Source organism: Paramisgurnus dabryanus, chromosome 23 (assembly GCF_030506205.2).
Source record: "Paramisgurnus dabryanus chromosome 23, PD_genome_1.1, whole genome shotgun sequence".
NCBI lineage: Eukaryota > Metazoa > Chordata > Actinopteri > Cypriniformes > Cobitidae > Paramisgurnus > Paramisgurnus dabryanus.
In genome coordinates, this window is record NC_133359.1 from 5099482 (window position 1) to 5119747 (window position 20266).

The window sequence follows — 20266 nt, forward strand, 5'->3', positions numbered from 1 at the left end:
TTAATCGTGGTTAATCTTTTGACAGCCCTAATTTAATATGTAAATAATATTGTTATATTATAAAAGAAATTAAGCTGTTGTAAAACTTGAAGTCATTTACACGCTACATGTAAAGTTATATCAAAAATTGCATAAAAGAAACCCAAAATTATATATATATATATATATATATATATATATATATATATATATATATATATATATATATATATATATATATATATATATATATATATATATATATATACTACTGAGGTTTTACAACAAATTCCCTAGATAAACTGTGGTTACTGTAGTATAATTTGGTTACTTTCGTAAGGGACATATTATATATATATATATATATACACACACACATATAAAAAAAACTGTTGTATAGTCTATTTTAGTATTTAGTTTTCTAAGTATATTACAGTATCCAATGGCCTATATTAATTCACACTAGTTTAAAATACATACACAAATACAAAAATACATAAAGATTACATATACATTATTATTCAAGTGACAAGAAATATTAGGTTTACAGTAGGCCTATTATAGTATTTGTTCGTGTTGTTAGTTCTGGCATTTTAAATCTCTAAAGTGTCCCCAATTTAGCGACTTAAGTCACTTTTAGTAACTTTAAAAACGCCTAGACAAATCTAGAGACGAGTGTCGACAGTACTGCCTCACGAGCGCGACGTACAGTACAAAATCAACGCGACATTTAGCGACTCTCCACACAGGCTCTTTCTACTTTCCCACTGAGAATGGTTAGTAACACTTAACTTATCATCCTCCACGTGTTCCCGTGCCAGACTTCCACCCACTCGTCCATTCATCACTCGAGAGACACTGACGCGATCAGATGTCAAGTGGGTGGGGCGCGTCGAGTTTTATAAAACGCAGCCCCTCGCCTCGCGGCGCTCAGATCGGTCTGGATTTTAATGCACGCATGAAGCAGCGCGGCGTCACACGGAGACTTCAAACGCGATTATACGAAGCTCTCGGTCATTCGTATACCTGCTTATTCCCACACAAGCCTTCAAACGCCACCATGACGGGCTCTGACATCTCCCAGATCCTGAAAGAAGGAGAGCTGGAGAAGAGAAGCGACAATCTCCTCCAGTTCTGGAAGAGAAAGACCTGCGTCCTCACCTCGGACAGCCTGAACATCTACGCGGATAACCAGAAGAAAACCAAGAGCAAAGAGCTCAAGCTGCAGTCCATCAAGAAGGTGGATTGCGTGGAGCGAACCGGAAGGTTCGTTTACTTTACCATCGTGACCACGGATAATAAAGAGATTGACTTCAGGTGCTCGGGTGAGGAAAACTGCTGGAATGCTGTCATCACAATGGCTCTCATCGACTTCCAAAACAGAAAAGCCATTCAGGACTTTAAAACAAGACAGGAGATAGACGACACGTCTCTGGGACGACAAGAGAAATGCAAAGCCAGAGCACCATGAGATGTTCATCCAAGCCATACATGGTGAGAAATAACACATATACTGCTTAAGTTGCGAAGCATACTAAATTATTGAGCCTAATGGAAATTAGCATACTTTCTTAAAAATAAGAGTTCTGCCATGAACCATGTTTGGTTCCTCAAAGAACTTTTAGCTCAAGAACTAAATTAATGCAACATAAAGGATGTTAAATCTTTAATTATAATATAAACTATATACTAAATAAGTAAATGCCTTTCGAAGAGTCAACTAAGTATGAATATTTGGTCATATCAATGGAATTTACATAAGCTAGATAACTGGTTAATTTGGTATTATATGGACTTAGTCACTTATATTTGGTTTTCTCTTTTGAACTGTTTAGAGATACGTCAGACTGAATCTTGATAAGCTTGGACCAAAGCATGGACAATGTCGGCATGTCTGGAAACAGCCCATGTGCTTGGGGCAAGGACGTCCCCAAAAACGCTCCGCTGAAGGTTTTTGGAAACCTGACACGATTTCAACATGAAAACCCTCGAAAAGACTGAACTCTTGAACTTTATTAACCGCAGAGTCGATGAGGCTTTGGATATACGTGTAAATTATTTATTTTTCCAGAGGATCGCTGCGAATACCAATGTTGTATTAAGTTATTTCATTTATGTATTTATTTAAATAAATTTTCACGAAACATACTGAATTTGTACGTGGATGTCTTCATTTGAAATGTTTAGAAAAATCATACAGGGGTCATTCATTGCTTCCCTTAAAATTTGTATTCAGGTTGGTTGCTATGACAAAATGTGCTTGGAAATATTTAGGATAGTTTCAGTAACATACTTCCGAAGCAACGCCCGGCATTTCTTAAAGGGAGTGGAAAGTCCCCGCTCGTGGAAGTGACTTCATTCAAAAATGTGGCGTCATTGTGACATTAGATGAAAAGCTGAATAGAGCTGTTGTACGGCTGTGTTGTGTGAATGCCACACCCAGCGCCTAAAGAAGTTTATTATACTTTATCATTTATTATTTTAAAACCTGGTGGAAGTGGGATAATGTTTCTTCGGCTCCTTTTGTTCGGCTTTTATTACAAAGTCTAATCTTTACATTTGCCCTTGTGAACGGGCATAGGCGTACATGAGATTATACAATGTGTGATCCACCCAAAATACAACAAACACTAGCAGTGATAAGACAGGATTACAGGAAGCAAATAATCACCACATGCTATAAATCTGCATCACGGCTGCTATAAAGTTCACACTGATGTCTTTAAAAGTTTCCTTTATTATGGATTAGCATGTGATCTTTTGTCAAAGTGCAAGTAAGAAAGTCAATCGCTCTCTGTTGTTATTATATAGCTTTACATTATTGAGCAGTCATCCTTTGAAGCTGTATCCGGCTACAATACGGATCAAAGAGACACCGTGATCTAAGGAGGACCACCAGAGCCCTTCCAGACAAGAAATATGTCTCACTAATTCACCGCCGTCAGATATGAGCTCCTGACAGACTTGCTGGATCAGTTTCAGTTTGTATTCTCTTGTGACCTGAAGATCAGGAGGAATCCGGATGGATGTATAGACAGACGTTCGTAGGGCTGAACCATATAGACCAGCACATGTCATACTGTAGCTATTTACAGTTCCCATATCTGATTGACATTTATTGGTTATGAGTCATGCTTGAAAGTTTGGAAACGGTTTGCTGTATTACTGGTTACAGATTTAACCGTCATAATGGAGATTTATGCATTAAAAGTCTCATAGCTTTTCTTCATTATGGGTCAGTTTCGCCTTAATCCTGTTTATTAATTGAGTTTAGATTAATCCTGGACAATGCCTTAGTTGTATTAGGACATTTAAGTAGCTTTTATAAACAAACATTATAAAAAACAATATTGGTGTGCATCTTGAGACCAAACAATGGCACTGAAATGTTAAGATATATCAGTACAAAATGTTTTTAAAATCTGACTTTTTTCATGTTTAAGTGCTATGATTGGGTCCCCAGTGCTTCTATCAATCTAGAAAATGTGAAAAAGTTCAACCCAGTAACTTAGTTTTGGTAAACCATTCTCTGCAAGCACATGAAAAAATAGGTTGTTGAAATTTGGCTCTCCTTATGATGTCATAAGGAGCTCTTATTATAATAATACCGCCCCTAAATCTGCACTATCCAACCACAGCACTGCCATTTAGTGCAGAGAAAAGCACAATTGAGTTTTAATTGCAACAAACCACCATCATTGCGACCAGTGTTTGAATTTCATCAGCTCATTTGCATTTTAAAGGACACACCCAAAATAGCACATTTTTGCACACACCTACAAAGTGGCAATTTTAACATGCTATAATCAATTATTTATATGGTATGTTGAGCTAAAACTTCATATATGTGCTCTGGGGACATCAAAGATTTATTTGACATCTTAAAAAAAGTCTTGTGCCAGGGCCCCTTTAAATTAAGGCATATCAAATGTGTTTCCTATGGCATGAGTGCTCAACATTTAAAGTGGATCAAAAAAGTTCATCAAAGTTGTCAAGAACAAGTATTGTTCAAAATTTTAAGACAACTTTTATGAAAGATTTTAATCCACTTTAAATGTTGACTAGTGTAGTTTAAATGTTGACATTGTTGCAATGGTTTATAAATATAATAAATATGATATTTACATATAAGCAGGACTTGAAATTATTGTTTTTTAAAACACTTTTTTGTGGTCCCACTTTAAGTTCAGTGTCCTTAACAAATATGCACTTACAAAAATGTATACATTGTGCACCTAAATTGTACTTTAATTTAAAGCATCTGCTTGTAATTACTCACTTGACCCTTTCCCTAACCCTGAATCAACCCCTAATCCAAAACCAACCCCTAAACTTTAAACCAAACCCTGACACTAAACTGTCACTGGAGTAGTGCCCTTTCAAAAATACCCCTTAGCACATATAGAGTTCATATTATTATAGCTCAAAGGTACATGTACCAAACGTATACATATTGTTTCTAAATCTGGGTATTGCCCCAGTGACAGCTCGGGTCCAGGGTACTGATGTGCACAATAATACAATGAATGAATGAATTTTATCTTATGTACATACACAACATTTAAAGGGTACCTACAGTATTGTCCAATTCACAATTTTTTCATATCCTTTGGTGTGTAAGTAGTACATGTTAACAATATGCAAAAGGTACAAACCCCAAAGTAAACGATCATCTCCAACGTAAATCCTTTTTCTTGGACTACAACAAACACATGGATTGTAGGCAACAGTTTACTTCCTGAGATTGGTGATGTAGTAAAGACCGACATTATCATAACTCCTCCCGCTTTGACTCACAGCCTGTAATTTAACTCCTGTTAGCATTGCATTGTTAGCAAATCTTTCAAACATGGTAAGGAGCGTCACATTTCCTGCTGACATCAGAGGTATTCAGGCCAATCAGAAGTACAGATTAGAGGTCTTCACGGGTCCACTTAGATCAGAAAACCCGAGGTCCGACCCGAGACCCGATCGGGTTCGGGTCTAGAAGTTTCACATGTGCCTCGGACACGGGTCGGGTACAATAATAGCGGCATCGGGTCTCGGGTAATTTAAAAATGAATGTGTTTTTTCTGAACGGACCTGAGAAGACCCGAACTCTCTCGGCTGTGTGCGTCAATGTCCTTTTCAAACCTCTCATCTGTTTGCCAAGAGCGCTTGCGACATTGTGTGGTTGTCGGAAGGTTCATTTTCGTTGAGACAAACATGTCAGTCAATTATAAATGTACATTTTAGCGGTAACGTTGGTGTCGTCGTCAGATAACAAAGTAAAACGAATGGAGCAGCTCGCCAAATTGGTTGCAAGGCCACCTTAGTTTCTTTCTGTCTGACTGCTGCGCATGGGTCTGCAGAATGCACACACGTCTGTTCCGTTTACATTCGGTTCCAGTCGGGTTAAAAAAAAATGTTCTAGTTCGGGTCGGACTAGGGTCTAATTTTCTCGGGTTTGTCTCGGGTCGGGTCTTTCTTTAAATAATTTTTATGTATGCACGTCGGGTTCGGGTATGAAGTCATTCGGGTCATTTCGGGTCGGGTACATTTCTTTGGACCCGAGAAGACCTCAGTACAGTACAGATTAGCTGGCCAATCAGGAACACAGCGCTTTTCAAATTCGTGTGTTTCAGAAGGTGAAATCTGGAGCTACAAAAATGTACGATATGGGGAAAATAATGTGTTTTTTGAGCCAAAAACCACTCAAACACATTGTATTATTCCAAATACACAAAAGAACATTTTTTTTAAATGAAACAAGTGCACTTAAAAGACACAAATTAAATAAATAAGTGTACCTTTATAAAAGTGATTTTTATACTTATAAAAATGATTATTATTGTAACTACAAATCAAACTATGAATAACACAATAAGATATAAATATTATCCCATAGTTAGGCACAACACTCACACTGCATTCACCATTACTGCACCTTAAAACGTTTATACAATGATTATTGAATAAAACTATGCTCGAACTGATTTGGCCAAGTGGGAGATGTCCACAAATATTATGTTGACCCAAGCACAACATTTTTGAAAACAAAACCTACCCCAACCCTAACCATAACCAAACTCTATAATCAGAGGGAAATGACAAGTGAAAAACAATAAGAGAACCAGCTAATCCTGGTTGTAAGCTTAAACTTGTTTCTGAAATATGATTGTTTAATTTAAATGTTGCCCTGCGGACATCAACACTTGGCAAAGTCAGGAGAGCCAAAAAAGTATATAGGACACAAATTCTCACAGTATTTTATTAAGCAAATTGATTACACGAGGTAAATGCTGTAGCATACACATTTTCAACCCAGCATTGGGTCAAAACAGGACAAATCCAACCAATGGGTCCAGATAATATATTATACCCAACAATTGGGTTGAAACAACAAAGAAGCCTAATTTACAATTTCAAACGGGTCGGGTTTGTCCCTTTTTGACTCGGCGTTGGGTTAAAAATAACTCAGTAGTTATAAGAGTGTAATTCAGCCTCTACTCTCAACTGAACCTGAACAATATAAACAGAGACACAATGGGATTGACTGTATTTACTTTTTGTGCCTGTAACAAACACTTCTGTTCAGGCACTCAGAGTCATCCTAGGTGGACCAGAAGCGCATGTATACTTAGTCGGGAGCGGAAGTGTCTCATATCTAACAGATTAGGCGCACCAAGGTCACCTGTTTGATCCTCCTTAAAGTCACACATTAACTTGCCCTTATGAATCATTTCTGCCTTGTGTAAGATTAAATATTTTAATCACGTGAAATGATAGGGAATGTATGAAATTATCATTTATATTTCTGTATATCCTCATAACTCAAATCTAAAACCAACTCTTAATTCAATCAATTTTAGTTATATAAGAGTTTTAAATGTTACATCTAAAAATGTTTAACTAAGCAGAACTTCACGGTTAAATATTAATGAATCATATGATTTTGTGTGACAGAAAAGCAGTCTAATTTCCTGTCATATAATCTGACAAAAATGCTTTCATTTATGGTAAAAGTGTACGCTTTGGAATTTGCCCACATAGTCAGGTGAGCCCACACCTGAGTCATACCGTTCATTCTTTACCTATGACCTCATAAAATATAAAAAGAGCCAATCGGAAGATAGTGGAAAGAATGTGACTCCCAATGTGACATTTATGATCCCTTAATAAATAAAAAGGGCCTGTAAAATAATTTAAGTGTTTAAATATGAAATGCTTGTATTTATAGAGATATGAATGTCCTGCGGTCTGTAAATGTCATTGTAAATAACTTAAATATTTGGCTTTTGGCATTTAAAACATCTTTAGTCATTCTCTGAATGCCGGCTGATAATTGATGTGATTTGACAAAGGCTTGACAAGGTCTTTCCTGTAAGATGAGATTTAAAGGAAATGTCAATATAGACATATTTTCTACTAAATATCAGAATTTACACCACATAAATATTGTTTGGATGAGTTTTTTGTCATCAGTTTTTTGCTGTTTAGACTAATCAATTTATTAGATTTAAGTCTACACCGTAAAAAGTGAATGTTTGATTTCTTAAAAAAGGACTTCAATTGGTAACACGTAAAAAATGATTTTCAACTTAAATTTTCTAATTTTAGGTAAGAAATGAAGTTGAAAAAGCTTACAATTTAGCCCCTGACATTGGAGTAAAAACAATCTAAAGTTTAGTTTCATGTACTCACGTGAAACTTTCATGTGCATAATTTTTTGGTTAAGTGTAGTTTCGCGTGCAAGTAAGAAAGCAAAAATTTCTCGTGCACACATGAAACTTTAACGTGAGCACACAAAAGTTTCACATGAGCACACGATAGTTTCACTTGCACACGCGAAACTAAACTTTATTTAATTTTTGCTCCATGTCCCCTTATGGGCTCCTTAGTTACCCATCAAAGCAATTTTTTAAAAGTTTTTTACCTTAAAATTTTCACTGAAAGCGAGAAAGTAAAATAAAAAAAGAAAGTTTTTTTTTAGTTATTACCAATTGAAGCAATTTAAAAAAAAAATTTACCTTAAAATTTTCACTGAAAGCGAGAAAATAAAAGTAAAAAAAAATACGTTTTTTTAGTTATTACCAATTGAAGCAAGTTTTAAAAAGTTTTTTTACCTAAAAGTTTCACTTAAAGTAAGAAAATAAAAGTAAAAAAATTAAGTTTTTTTAGTTATTACCAATTGAAGCAATTTAAAAAAGTTTTTTACCTTAAAATTTTCAGTTAAAGCGAGAAAAAAAGTTTTAAAAAAGTTTTTTAGTTATTTACAATTGAAGCTTTTAAAAAAAAGTTTTTACCTTAAAATTTTCACTTAAAGCGAGAAAATAAAAGTTAAAAAAAGTTTTTTCTTAGTTATTACCAATTGAAGCAATTTTTAAAAAAGTTTTTTACCTTAAAATTTTCACTTAAAGTGAGAAAATAAAAGTTAAAAAAGATTTTTTTTTACTATTACCAATTGAAGCAATATTTTTTTTTTCAAAAATTACCTTAAAATTTTCACCTAAAGCAAAAAATGTAATTTTACACACTTTTTGAAGTAGAACCAACTTTCACTTTTTACAGTGTACATGCTAAAGTGGCCAAAAAATGTATTTGGGACACATAAAACATGTGACCCTGTAAAAAAGTGGTATATAAATAAAGTTCAACGTAAATATTTTTTTATTGATTACTGCAAATTTAAGCATCATCTTCCATGCTGATGAACACCATTCGTACATTTTTATGTGTGGTTTAAGTGTCCAAATATTTTAAAGGCCACAATATCCTGTGTCAGCAAATGTGCTAATTTCTCCATCTGTTACAAAATTTACAGTATCACATTTTGCAGCTGTTGAGAAAAGCCAATGTGAGAAAGACAAGGAGAGAGAGAATAAAAGAAAGTAAAACAAAACCTGAAGGTCCTGTGCACCAACTCTTTGTGGTTACATACATTAACACTTGGCTTGGCTCAAGTTCATGGGGAAATGCATTACAACTCCAGGTGGAAAGTCCCTGGCACAAGATTGTTTTATTATCTCATATTCAATATGTACAGTATACCATTCCCAGCAATCCAATGAATCCACCTCCCATAAAGAAGCAAACCTTCGATCTGTGGGCATCTGTGGGTGTTGCCCTGAAAAACTTCTGCAACTCACATCAATTGCTTGTTACTTTGGCCAAATTCATACAGCTCGTTGGCAAAACACAATTAGACATCAAATGATGCTTTTGATAACTTATGATTTATTAAACGTCTGCATGTTTCCCAGAAAGTAATAGAGTGATGTGATAAAGAGGTCAGTCAGGTATAAATTTTGGTGATGGATTATTCAATCATTGAAGGATTATTGTCTATTTCTTCACACGCGAGTGGAGGCAACCACGCACAATCAAAAGGCAACCCGCCCCCTTTCCTTTTCCGACACCCTCATCCTGTTCATTGGTTGGGAATGTCGCACACCTGCAGCTGGGCCTTTTCCTGTGAATCTGTGATTTATGTTGTTACTGTTTAACTTGGGCTCGGCCGTCCCTTATCAACCAATGCGTAGGAGGTATTTGCTCATTAGAGGTCCAGCCGCAGAGGATATCCTCCATTGTAGCTTGTTACAATAGCCCGTCTATGTAGTCTATCTCTATTGTGTCTCAGTATGAATGAAGAGTTGGGTTATTGTTGATTTGAAAGGTCAAACCTTATGGTAGATCTTTTTCTTTGGCTGTAGTTTGGTACGCATGATCTGAAGATCTATAAACTACAGCTTGGTGAATTTTGCAGATGTAGGATGCGAAACTTTCCAAAGTGATTGTAATGGGACTTTGGTACAGCCAATATATCACCATTTTATTCAGGCAATTCATATCGCTTTTGGGATAACAAACTTTTATTTGATATAAGTGTCTGCATGGGAAAAAGTAAAGATCCCAGAGTCTAGTTAAAAATGTAGAAGCTTGCAAAGTATAGCTTATTTGACTCGTACATGTAAGCAGAAATCCAGTGTCCATTCTCAGAATAAAAAAAAAACTTAAAGCCAATTTTTTTTGCACATATAAGATTAAGGTCTGAACTTTTTATAACCATTATTTTAGAGGATTTAAAACATATTTCCTATAATGTTTATTTACATTTTTTAGATTATCATTATCAAAAATTATCATTACCGCAACATGATATTACATTAAATATATGCATTTACAAACTCATGTTTCGGTAATGAGAACTAAAAAGTACTATGACAAACCAAATTTCAACTTTTTTCTTGAGTGTCACAGTCAATTATTTGAAAATGTTAGTTTCTTGAGAGCTTAAACAATGAAAGAAAATTGATGCGGAAGATGAGAAAATTGGTCTTGGACACATTTATATTCCTTATTATTGTCTCTACATTTACCAATGATCACCAAATACCACATGTTTCTTTACTGTAAATGTTTATAGTATAACATGCACTGAAGCTTTTTATTTTTTAGAATTTTTAATGATAAATATTTCCATGTCAAAGAACCCAAATCCAGTCATGGACACGTTGCGGTAATGAAAATTTCCCCTTAAATGTGGAAAAAAACAACAAATTTGGTTTGTATGATGTCATTTGAAATCATGTGCAAAATAGTACATGAAGAGATGTATGCTTCTTATTTTAATACTCTTACTTTGCATTTACTTCTGTTATCAAAATGTTTCATGACACCTCATAAGTCTAATTTCGTGAGAATCACCCATGTGCGACCTACACGTACAATGTACAATGGGTTTCAAAATTACAGGTGGTGTGCGTACAGTATGCATGCACTCTTCCAATGAAAATAATTTTGTCACGTGCACTGTATGAGGACCCCGTGTACCCGATAAAATGATCTTCATCCTTTACAGTGCATTACAAGGTATAGACGGTTTCATCGGACGCACGTGCGGTGACATGATTAAGCGTCTTGTCGTAACTTTACTTCCGGTTTTAGTTTGTTTTAATACTAGTTGCTAAACTGAACTCTGGAACAAATACCTCGTCGAAAATAACAAATGTTTTGGTTTTCTAGGTAATCTACATGTTGTTTATTTTGTTTGTTATATAAATAAACTACTCTAAAAGGACTTTGTTGTTATTTATTCTTAGCGTAATTTACCGGAAGTTACGTGTATTCCACGAAAGCCGCTTGTTTAAGTTGTTACTGCTAAAACCGTCTATACATGTTATAATTTTCTATATTCCCCAAATGTTATGATATATTGCTACCAGAGGGCAAATATTCGATCCTGATCGAAAACGATAATTTTTAATGTTTAAATAATCATAAAAATCTCAAGTCTGTTTGCCTAATTTTTGTCACAGTGACCCTCAAGTATCCGGATTGGACATCCGTGTAATATGGCACGCTTCCTTGCGTCATCCTCAGACATGTTGACAGTCAGTTAATGGCAGTTTTAGATGCATCTGCTCCATATGGAGCCTGTGTTATTACAGTGGCATTCGTAATTCCCGGGTTTGTATCTACTTAATGGCACGTGGACGTAAGACAATCAAGTCAAATCTTTTCAGCACATGGTGCTAATGAGGCAGGAGACGCTCATGAGGCTCCTGGAGACGGTTGGAGATCACGGCGAGGTTCAGGGTCATTCTTTCCTCTCACTCCTCTGTTGCTATCGCTCATGTCTCGGGTCTTGAAAAAAGTGTGAGATTATATTACATACACATACAAGCTCAGTCAAGTATCCCGACCTCCGGTGCATACGTCTTTGTACATACTACACCCTCACAGCTGTGGCCAAGACAGCAGGGTCTTGTTTATAATGTCCACTGCAGCTGTCCACCAGGGCAACTGTGAGCGGCGGATAAAACAGGAGACAAGACGTGGACAGGAAGAGGAAACGTGGCCGAAGCGGCATGAATACTTAGAAGTGAAAAACAGAAATTGGTCAAAAGCTTACTCTTTCAAAAAGTACCTAAAGAGTTCATATTAGTACCTTAAAGGCATGTCAAAGGTACTCTGTACCTAAATGGTACATATTAGGATCTTTTTAAAGGGTACTGCCCCAGTAACAACTTCTGTACCATTTTTCTCTATCCACAAAAGTTTAATTTGTGCATAATGCATTTGAAGAGTTTCGTTGCAGAACGAGACTCTTTTTTTATTTTTCAGAAATCTTGTTTTTTGGTTGTGCATTCCAATTAATATCAATTCAACTGCAGTTGGTTTGTTTTGATTTAAACCTTCATAACTTAAAAAATACAGCTAAGTAGCACCATAAAACTAAATAATAACATGATAACATAATAATAAACATGTTTTGACAAAAATGTAAAAAACGGATTTATGTCATTTTGCAACAAAACTCTTCATTTATATATATTTTGCACATAGCCCAAACAGGCTGATCTAGTTATCATCATGTTTTAAGGTCATGTAGTTCTTGTTTGGGTCACCACCATGTTATTATTTCTCGCGTGTGTTTGTTGCGTAACCCAATTTTATTTAACTGTTCGCTTCACAGACCTGTTCTGACATGCTACCATACAATCTCTGAAAACACCCTGGAAATCATTGGTACTTCAATGTAATAGTCCCACATCTTTTTATTTCCTGTTGTGGTTTGGTGGGTAAAGATCTGGGCTAGTCCCCATAAGGTTACCAGTTCCTGAACCATGAGTTGAACCGAACCTTTCTGCCCTACTGAAAAAAACAGCTAAAACCACCATAAGCTGAAGAGCTGGTTTTAGCTGGTTTTGCAATCTGGTCTAGCTGTGTTTTATACATTTTTAAACTGGTCTAGTTGGAAGACCAGATGGCTCACCAGCTTGACCAGGCTGGGAGGACCATCTTAAACCAGCTACTTCCACATTAAACCAGCTAGCAACTTATGCTAGACATTGTTTGGTCACAAGCAACTGCGCGACTGTCAGCGTTTGCCACAGAAGTGAAAACAACAAAATACAAACCGCTAAGATGAAGTCACAACTCGCCATTGTTTACAAATACAACACTGAGCTCGCCACACAAGAGTTTAGAGGAAACTTCTGTTCTTTTATGGAGTTTACCGTTATTTTGGTAAAAAGACGGAACGTGAACGTCACTGAATTGTGTGAACAGCACATTTTTGTATTTGGGTCAATGACGTGACGCTAATTATTTTGTGTCCCCATGGTTCAATTAAATGTAAAAGAGTTAAAATTTTAAAATAAATTTGCAGATTACTTGCATACATTCTCTTTTTTGAGGACCAAGTCTAAAATTTCAGTTTTTATTTTATTTTGAAAGAATATTTGGGGGATAATTGCAAAAATGTCAACCGGTTGTGTCAGTTGGTGTAACCAGTATTTTTTAAAATGAAAATATTAGTGCTGGGCATAGATTAATCTAGATTAATCTAATACAAAATAAAAGTCTTTTTGCATAATATATGAGTTTGTGCTGTGTGTAATTATTATGTATTTATAAATACACACACATTCATGTATGTATTTAAGAAACCTTTACATGTGTATATATATTTATTTATATTTTTATATATTTTATATTATATATATATATATGATATATAAATAAAACATTTCTTAAATGTATATATGTGTATGTGTATGTGTTTAAATATACATAATATTTACACACAGCACACACTCGTATATTATGCAAAAAATTACTTTTATTTTGTATCAGATTAATTTAGATTAATCTATGCCCAGCACTAGAAAATATAAATATATTCATAAAAAATGTGGAATAAAATATAATTATCTAGTTTAGTGTGATATTTTTTACATACATTTTTACCTCATTTGTCAAAGATTATTTAGAAAAAAAGAGCTGTTTTCAGCATATGGACAAATATTACAATAACACATTAAAATTTACATTTAGAAATAACTAATAAAATGATTTTTATTGATGAATATGCTTACATGCCATCAAGGTTGATCAAATATTTAATATTTCTCATTATTTGGCACAATTGGCCGTTACAGCATTTGACATTTTCAGGTCCATTCAGGCTTAACTTTCATAAAAATTGTGCAAATGTTTTTTTATTGCATAAAATTAACATAAATACACTATGTGCATTAAACCTGATGCATGCTTTTAAAACAAGTTGTTTTAAAAATATTTTAGAATTTCTCATCTTGCCAGCATTATGGATGTGACATTTTCAGTCAAATTAAAATGTAGTTTTTCAGAGAATGTATTTATTACTAATATACTGAACCATCTGTTTATTTTTTCCTAAACCTCTAATGATCCAGACATCGGAAAAATATAATCACATGGTTTTAAGAGACAACATACTTTGTAGAATTCTGCTAATTAAATTCCACAAACCATACATATGGAAAAGGCACAGCTCTTTAAAGAACAAATTATATATATATTTCAGTAGTTTACGGTCATGACCTTCTGTGAACAATGATCTTGGTTAGTGTTTCCCCCCAAGAACATGAAAATTATCAAGTGCAAAGGAGGCCCGCAGACCTTTAGATGTCACCCTTTTAATTTGGTCACTTCTTTGAAGGTTGTCTTCACACAGATCTTTACAGAGTGTAGTAACAGTATTGGGTTTCGTTCATTTGTAAATCATCTGATGACTTATGAAGAGCCAAGTGATAAGAAGCCCTTTCAAGTTCTCCACACCTTCTTCTGAGCAAGTCGGGCTGATAAATAGGCACCTGTCGTGATTAATAAGTGATTAAAATTGCATGCTATTTGTATATGACAGGGCAAGTCAAACCTGCACCTAGATTGATGTGAACACCTGACTCATATTATCCCTTTGTCAGATGTGGGACAGTCTCCAATATCCGACTATAGCTTTGCAGTTGTTTGTCGGTCAACAATAAATCTCCTAGAAACCAACTTTAGGAAGATAAACAATTAAATGGTGGGAATTTTTACAGGTGTGACATTATGAACAGAAAAAAAATAATTTTTCAATTTAAGTCTTGCCACAAGGCAGCCATGTTTGTAGCTCCTGCAGGCAGTTTAATACAGTTATGCAAGACTAATGTCCTATCTACTTGAATGGGAAAGGACAGATATCTTTAAAATCACAATTAAACAACATATTTCTAACCAACAATGAAACCTGACATCAACTGTACCATAACTTTTACTTCTAAAGCTTAAATTACACTTTAAATTTATTTAAGAGGTTGTTTAGCTATTGCACATGCACACAGGTTGGCTCTGTACAGAGTTCCTTTATAGGCCATCAATTAGGACGAAAGCAGCTCATTTCAATTTGTACTGATCGGGGGGGGGGGGGGGGGGGTTCTTTCTCAATACTGACAGATTTCAGGTGATCTCCTGGCTTTTTATGCCATTTTGCACCTTGTTCTCTTCATGTGTTCAATACTTATTTCCTGTGTCATTTCACTTTATTTATTATGACTCAACTTGTATACTTAAATATTCTGATTTCTTTGTATGAATTCAATATTTGGCTTGATCTGGTGGAAATGTTGTGTCAATAGCCCACTTAGAAATCCCCTTACTGATTAAATGCTAATGTGTCAAATACTTATTTTTCCCGATGTAGGTTTAAAAACCAAAATGGGCCACTGTAATATTTCTGTATTATTACAATGATTGTTATTAATTTCATATTAATGAGTCATTTATTTTCAGATCTAGATAAGGCCTCAACAGCTTTTCTCCGAACTTTACACAGTTAATTTGCCAATATAAAATCTTTTATTGTCTTTTATGATTTTTGGTGTCATATCAAAGTTTAAATCTTTTACTGCAAGCATTGCACCAGTTGAAGGCGTGTGTTCTGCAACAAGATCTGACAGGTTCACTTCAGCCATGACTTTTCTTGCTTAATATTTCATTCGAGAGCTGTCTGTCAGAAACAGAAATGCAGAGCATCACGGCCGTGAAGCACAAATGTAGCCCAAAATATGCAATTTTGCCTTTTTTTATGGACAGTATGACAGGAGAGAACGGAAAAGTATAGGGTAGAGTGAGAGGTATGGAGCGGACAAAGGACCTCAAGCCAGGATTCAAACTCATGTTGCCGAAAGTGCGCCTGCACCATATGTCGGAGCACTGTCACCATCAGCTCCGACGTTGCTGTAACTCATCTTGCAGTGCGTTAAAATATACACTGTAAAAATTCCTTGTTGCACTTAAATTTTTAAGTTGAATCAACTTGAATTGATAGCAATTCCTCACTAGTCAAGAATTAATTGTAATTTTCAAATTGATTAAACTTAAAAATTTAAGTGCAAGAAGGATTTTTTTACAATGGGATGCTGACAGAGTTGGAATCCAGCTCTTCACAAGGATTTTGTGTTTTCGAAAAATGTTTGTGTTTTAAAATCTGCAAATTTCATGTGTTATACTAGACCTCCTCAATCCAGCTTAAAGGTCCCGTTTTTCCTGTGTTTTTGAAGTTATGATTGCGTTTAAGGTGTGCAAACGGGCCATTTTCTGTAGGCTTTGAAAAGGGAATTCTATTATAGAAAACATATCACTTGTCATTGAACTTCGAGCTTTATAATTTTGCAAGTATTATTTATGCATATAACAGCAACATTACACACTAACTAAAGTTTGAAAAATGGGATTAGGAAAAATGGGACCTTTAAAAACATCACCAATCTACCCGTACGTCAACAGACTAGATAAAGAGGATAAATACAACAATACAGCCACACCTGCAGACAGAAAAGTTCAAACTGTAAGCTGCTAATGAATCATTTCCACTCTGTCACGCGGGTTCTTTTATATGACTTATGAAAGCCATTTTAACCATCAATCATACATCTTTTTTTCTGAAAATGTGCTAAAAATAACTCAATCATGCACGGTAAAGTCCATGTTTTGGCATGGACATTAAATGCCATTTAAACTAAAATCTTAAAAGTTTGACCTTGCAGCCGTGCAATGAAAATAGATTAGAAAATCTAATAGAAATGCAACTTGAAAATACAATAATAGTAATACAATGAACGTATAAATATCACAGGAAGGGGTTGTTATTTGTGGTAGAGAATGTACATAATATCTTCATGGATCATGATATTTACAGTACTTCATATCATAATGATTTTTGGCATAAAACAAAATGCATAATTTGACCTATACAATGCATTAATGGCTATTATTGGTTATACCCGTATGCAACTAATGAATTATGGTCCAAGGTCCCAAATGTGCCCACAACCTGCTTTAAATTGCATCTCTGTAGACAATGAATATGTCTGAAATCATGATTCATAACAGAAGTGAGCGTGTGCACTCTTCCTCCAGTGAACATGTCAAGGCAGGACCGTCGAACGCCTCCATGTGCTCTGTAATCTGAGAAGGCTCGAGGGAAACTCAGGAGGAGTAATTACTGGGCAAACATCCGCAAGCACAACCCAAACTAGTCAGCACCTTTTCTCCTCGACACACCTAGGTCTGTCATTACGCCCCCTGATATCTCTTATCTTCATTTTGGTGTTTTGAAATGTCAATCTGTGTGTTTGATGTCTGTATCCTTCTGTTTCAAGTGTAATTCGAGTTTGAATGATTTCCATGCGTTTTGCAATTTGTTTTATCACTCAATGCTATGAAATTATAAGCAATGAGCCATTTGGCTTTGGGATATGTCAGAAAACAAAAGATGAGAAATCAGATTCAAACCCACGATCACCACGGCTTAACATGTCAGAGCAAGGCTAGCCCACAACTCAAAGTTTAATTAAAAGACAATTTTAGGCTTACTTACAGTCAGTGTTGGGGTAATGCATTACAAGTAACGTGCATTACAGTACATAATGTTACTTTTCTGAAGTAACGATTAAAGTAACACATTACTTTATAAATGTACACATTAATATTTGAGTTACTTTTCAGTTTAATAAAAAAAAATTATGCACTGAATTAAACTGAACATAGTCACATAGAGCGGGAACAGTTTGAGTCAGGAACGGGGATGGTAGGCCAAAGTTTGACATTTTTGCAATGGAAATATGCTATTTCGGAATGCAGAACTCAGTCATAAAATACACTTGCCAGACCCTCCAGAAAAACGCGATTATACGATCGCATGATTTAACGCATAATCAGCCAAAGTCCGCATATTTATACGCCGCACTTTCGCAGCATAAATTGCAGATTTAAGTGCGCAAAATATATGGGGCTTGCAAGATTTCCCCGCATTTTCGTAGCAAAAATCACATATATCTTAGCAGAAAGTTGAAAAATGTTGCATTTACCTCACACAAGCCCAGCCATGTCCCCTGTTGCCATGTTTATTTGAATATTTGACATGAACATCGTTTCAACGCATAAAATTGCATAAATATCCTGCATATTCCATCACATTTTTTAAGTAAATGTGCCACAAGAACAAGGATTTTTGCCCGCAACAATCTCCAAAAAAACTCAGCGTTTTTCTGGAAGGACTGACTTGCAAAGCCTGAAAGAGATCAAGCCTCAGCCAAGTAAGAAAAAGTAACACGAAAAAAAACTTAAAAGGTACGCAAGTCTTACTTGCCATGAAAAATAACTAAATAACGTAATTAGTTACTTTTTTGGGAAGTAACTTTATATTGTAATGCATTACTTTTAAAAGTAACTTTCCCCAACACTGGTTACAGAATGGCCAACAACTGACTAGTTGTTCAGTGAGGTTGACTAGTGAATTTATCGTTTAGCCTTTATATTTGTTTTAAATGTCAAGTTTTTTGGACATGTTGCGGTTTACTCCGTAACAAACTTTTTTCCAAATCCAGTTTTCTTTGTTATGTTGAAAATAATGAAATGCACATTGAAGTGTTCAGTTTAGCCATGCATGCATATATTTGAATGTAAAGGTGTTTGAGCAGTTGTGGCCAAAACCCTAAACCAACACATTTACATGCATGCTTAAAACTGACTAGTTCTCTAAGAAAACCCACTACTTGGTCAATAAAAAAATTATACTCCAAAAACGCTGGGTTGTTTTAACCTAGAATTGGGTAAAATACAGAGAGACATTGGATTTAAATTAAAGCAATGTTCCACTTTCGTAAAAATATCCTGATAATTTACTTGCCCCCATGTCATCCAAGACATTTATGTCTTTCCTTGTTTAGTCAAGAAGAAATTAAGTTTTTTATGGACAACATCTCAATATAGTGGACTTTCAGCCTGATCTCATGAGAATTTGTATATTTTACGAGTTGGCTAATTTGTATGAATTAATACGAAGTTAATTGCGCAAAAGTTTACGATTTTCATAAAAAAACAATAACGAAACCTAAACCCCAACGTCAGAGGGGTCAAGGGAAATCATACAAAAATCTACGAATGTGGTCGTATGAATTAATACGAAATAGCCACCTCGTAAAATATGTACGAATTGCCATGAGATAGCGTTTGGGACATTAGTGATCCTCAACGGTTTACAGTTTCAATGCAGCTTCAAAGGTCTCTAAACGATCCTAACCAAATTAAGTTTTTTAAGGAAAACATTCCAGGATTTTTTTCCATATAGTGGACTTTCAGCCTGATCTCATGAGAATTAGTATATATTTTACAAGTTGGCTAATTTGTATGAATTAATACGAAGTTAATCGTGCAAAAACGTATGATTATCATAAAAAAAACAATAACAACAACCAACCCCTAACTTCACAGGGGTTAAGGCAAATCGTACAAAAATCTACGAATGTGGTCGTATGAACTAATACAAATTAGCCACCTCGTAAAATACGTACGAATTGCCATGAAATAGCATTGCGACTTTAGGTTTTTAGTTTCAATGCATCTTCAAAGGTCTCTAAACCAGGGGTGTCAAACTCATTTTAGGCTGTGGGCCGGATGGTAAATAACGCCATGAAGTGCGGGCCGGATAATTTTTTTAAACCTTAGTGTGCTGATAATTGTGTTAAAATTAACTTAACAAACCAATTAATTAGTTTGTTTAGCAAGAAAACCAGAGAAACACACAGCTCTGTGAAAACTACATTTCATAAGGTCACACTCATACTGTACATATTATACACAAAAATTTACATCTGAACAAAACCCACTGGCCTTATAGGTTGAAAAGCTTTAATTTAACTTCTTTTGCCTTAATGCCAAAATTATTTATGAACCATTCACTTTTCTTTGGAATATATTTGTAATGAGAACAGTCATTTAGAAAATGCTAGATGGGGCAGTGGCCCAAAACAAAAATGGGACTATGGGGGGTGGTACTATTATTATGGTTTTAATAAAGTATTATAAATAGTATGTGTTATATTACTAGCATTAACTTAGACAAGTGATTATAATGGGAAATATAATAAGAATTAAAATGTGACAATCTGCTAAATATTCAATATGATTTACCTGCTGGCTTGATGGAGCTTTGAAT

The 20266-nt window shown here is 35.0% G+C and overlaps 1 protein-coding gene across 1 annotated transcript; it reads left to right on the top strand.

The window, feature by feature from the left end:
- The first annotated feature begins 902 nt into the window (after positions 1-902).
- On the top strand, positions 903-2127 carry phlda2 (pleckstrin homology-like domain, family A, member 2). Its single transcript, XM_065292230.1, has 2 exons — positions 903-1473; positions 1815-2127. The coding sequence occupies exon 1, from the start codon at positions 938-940 to the stop codon at positions 1448-1450; it is 513 nt and encodes a 170-aa protein (XP_065148302.1). The 5' UTR covers positions 903-937; the 3' UTR covers positions 1451-1473; positions 1815-2127.
- Positions 2128-20266: the final 18139 nt, after the last annotated feature.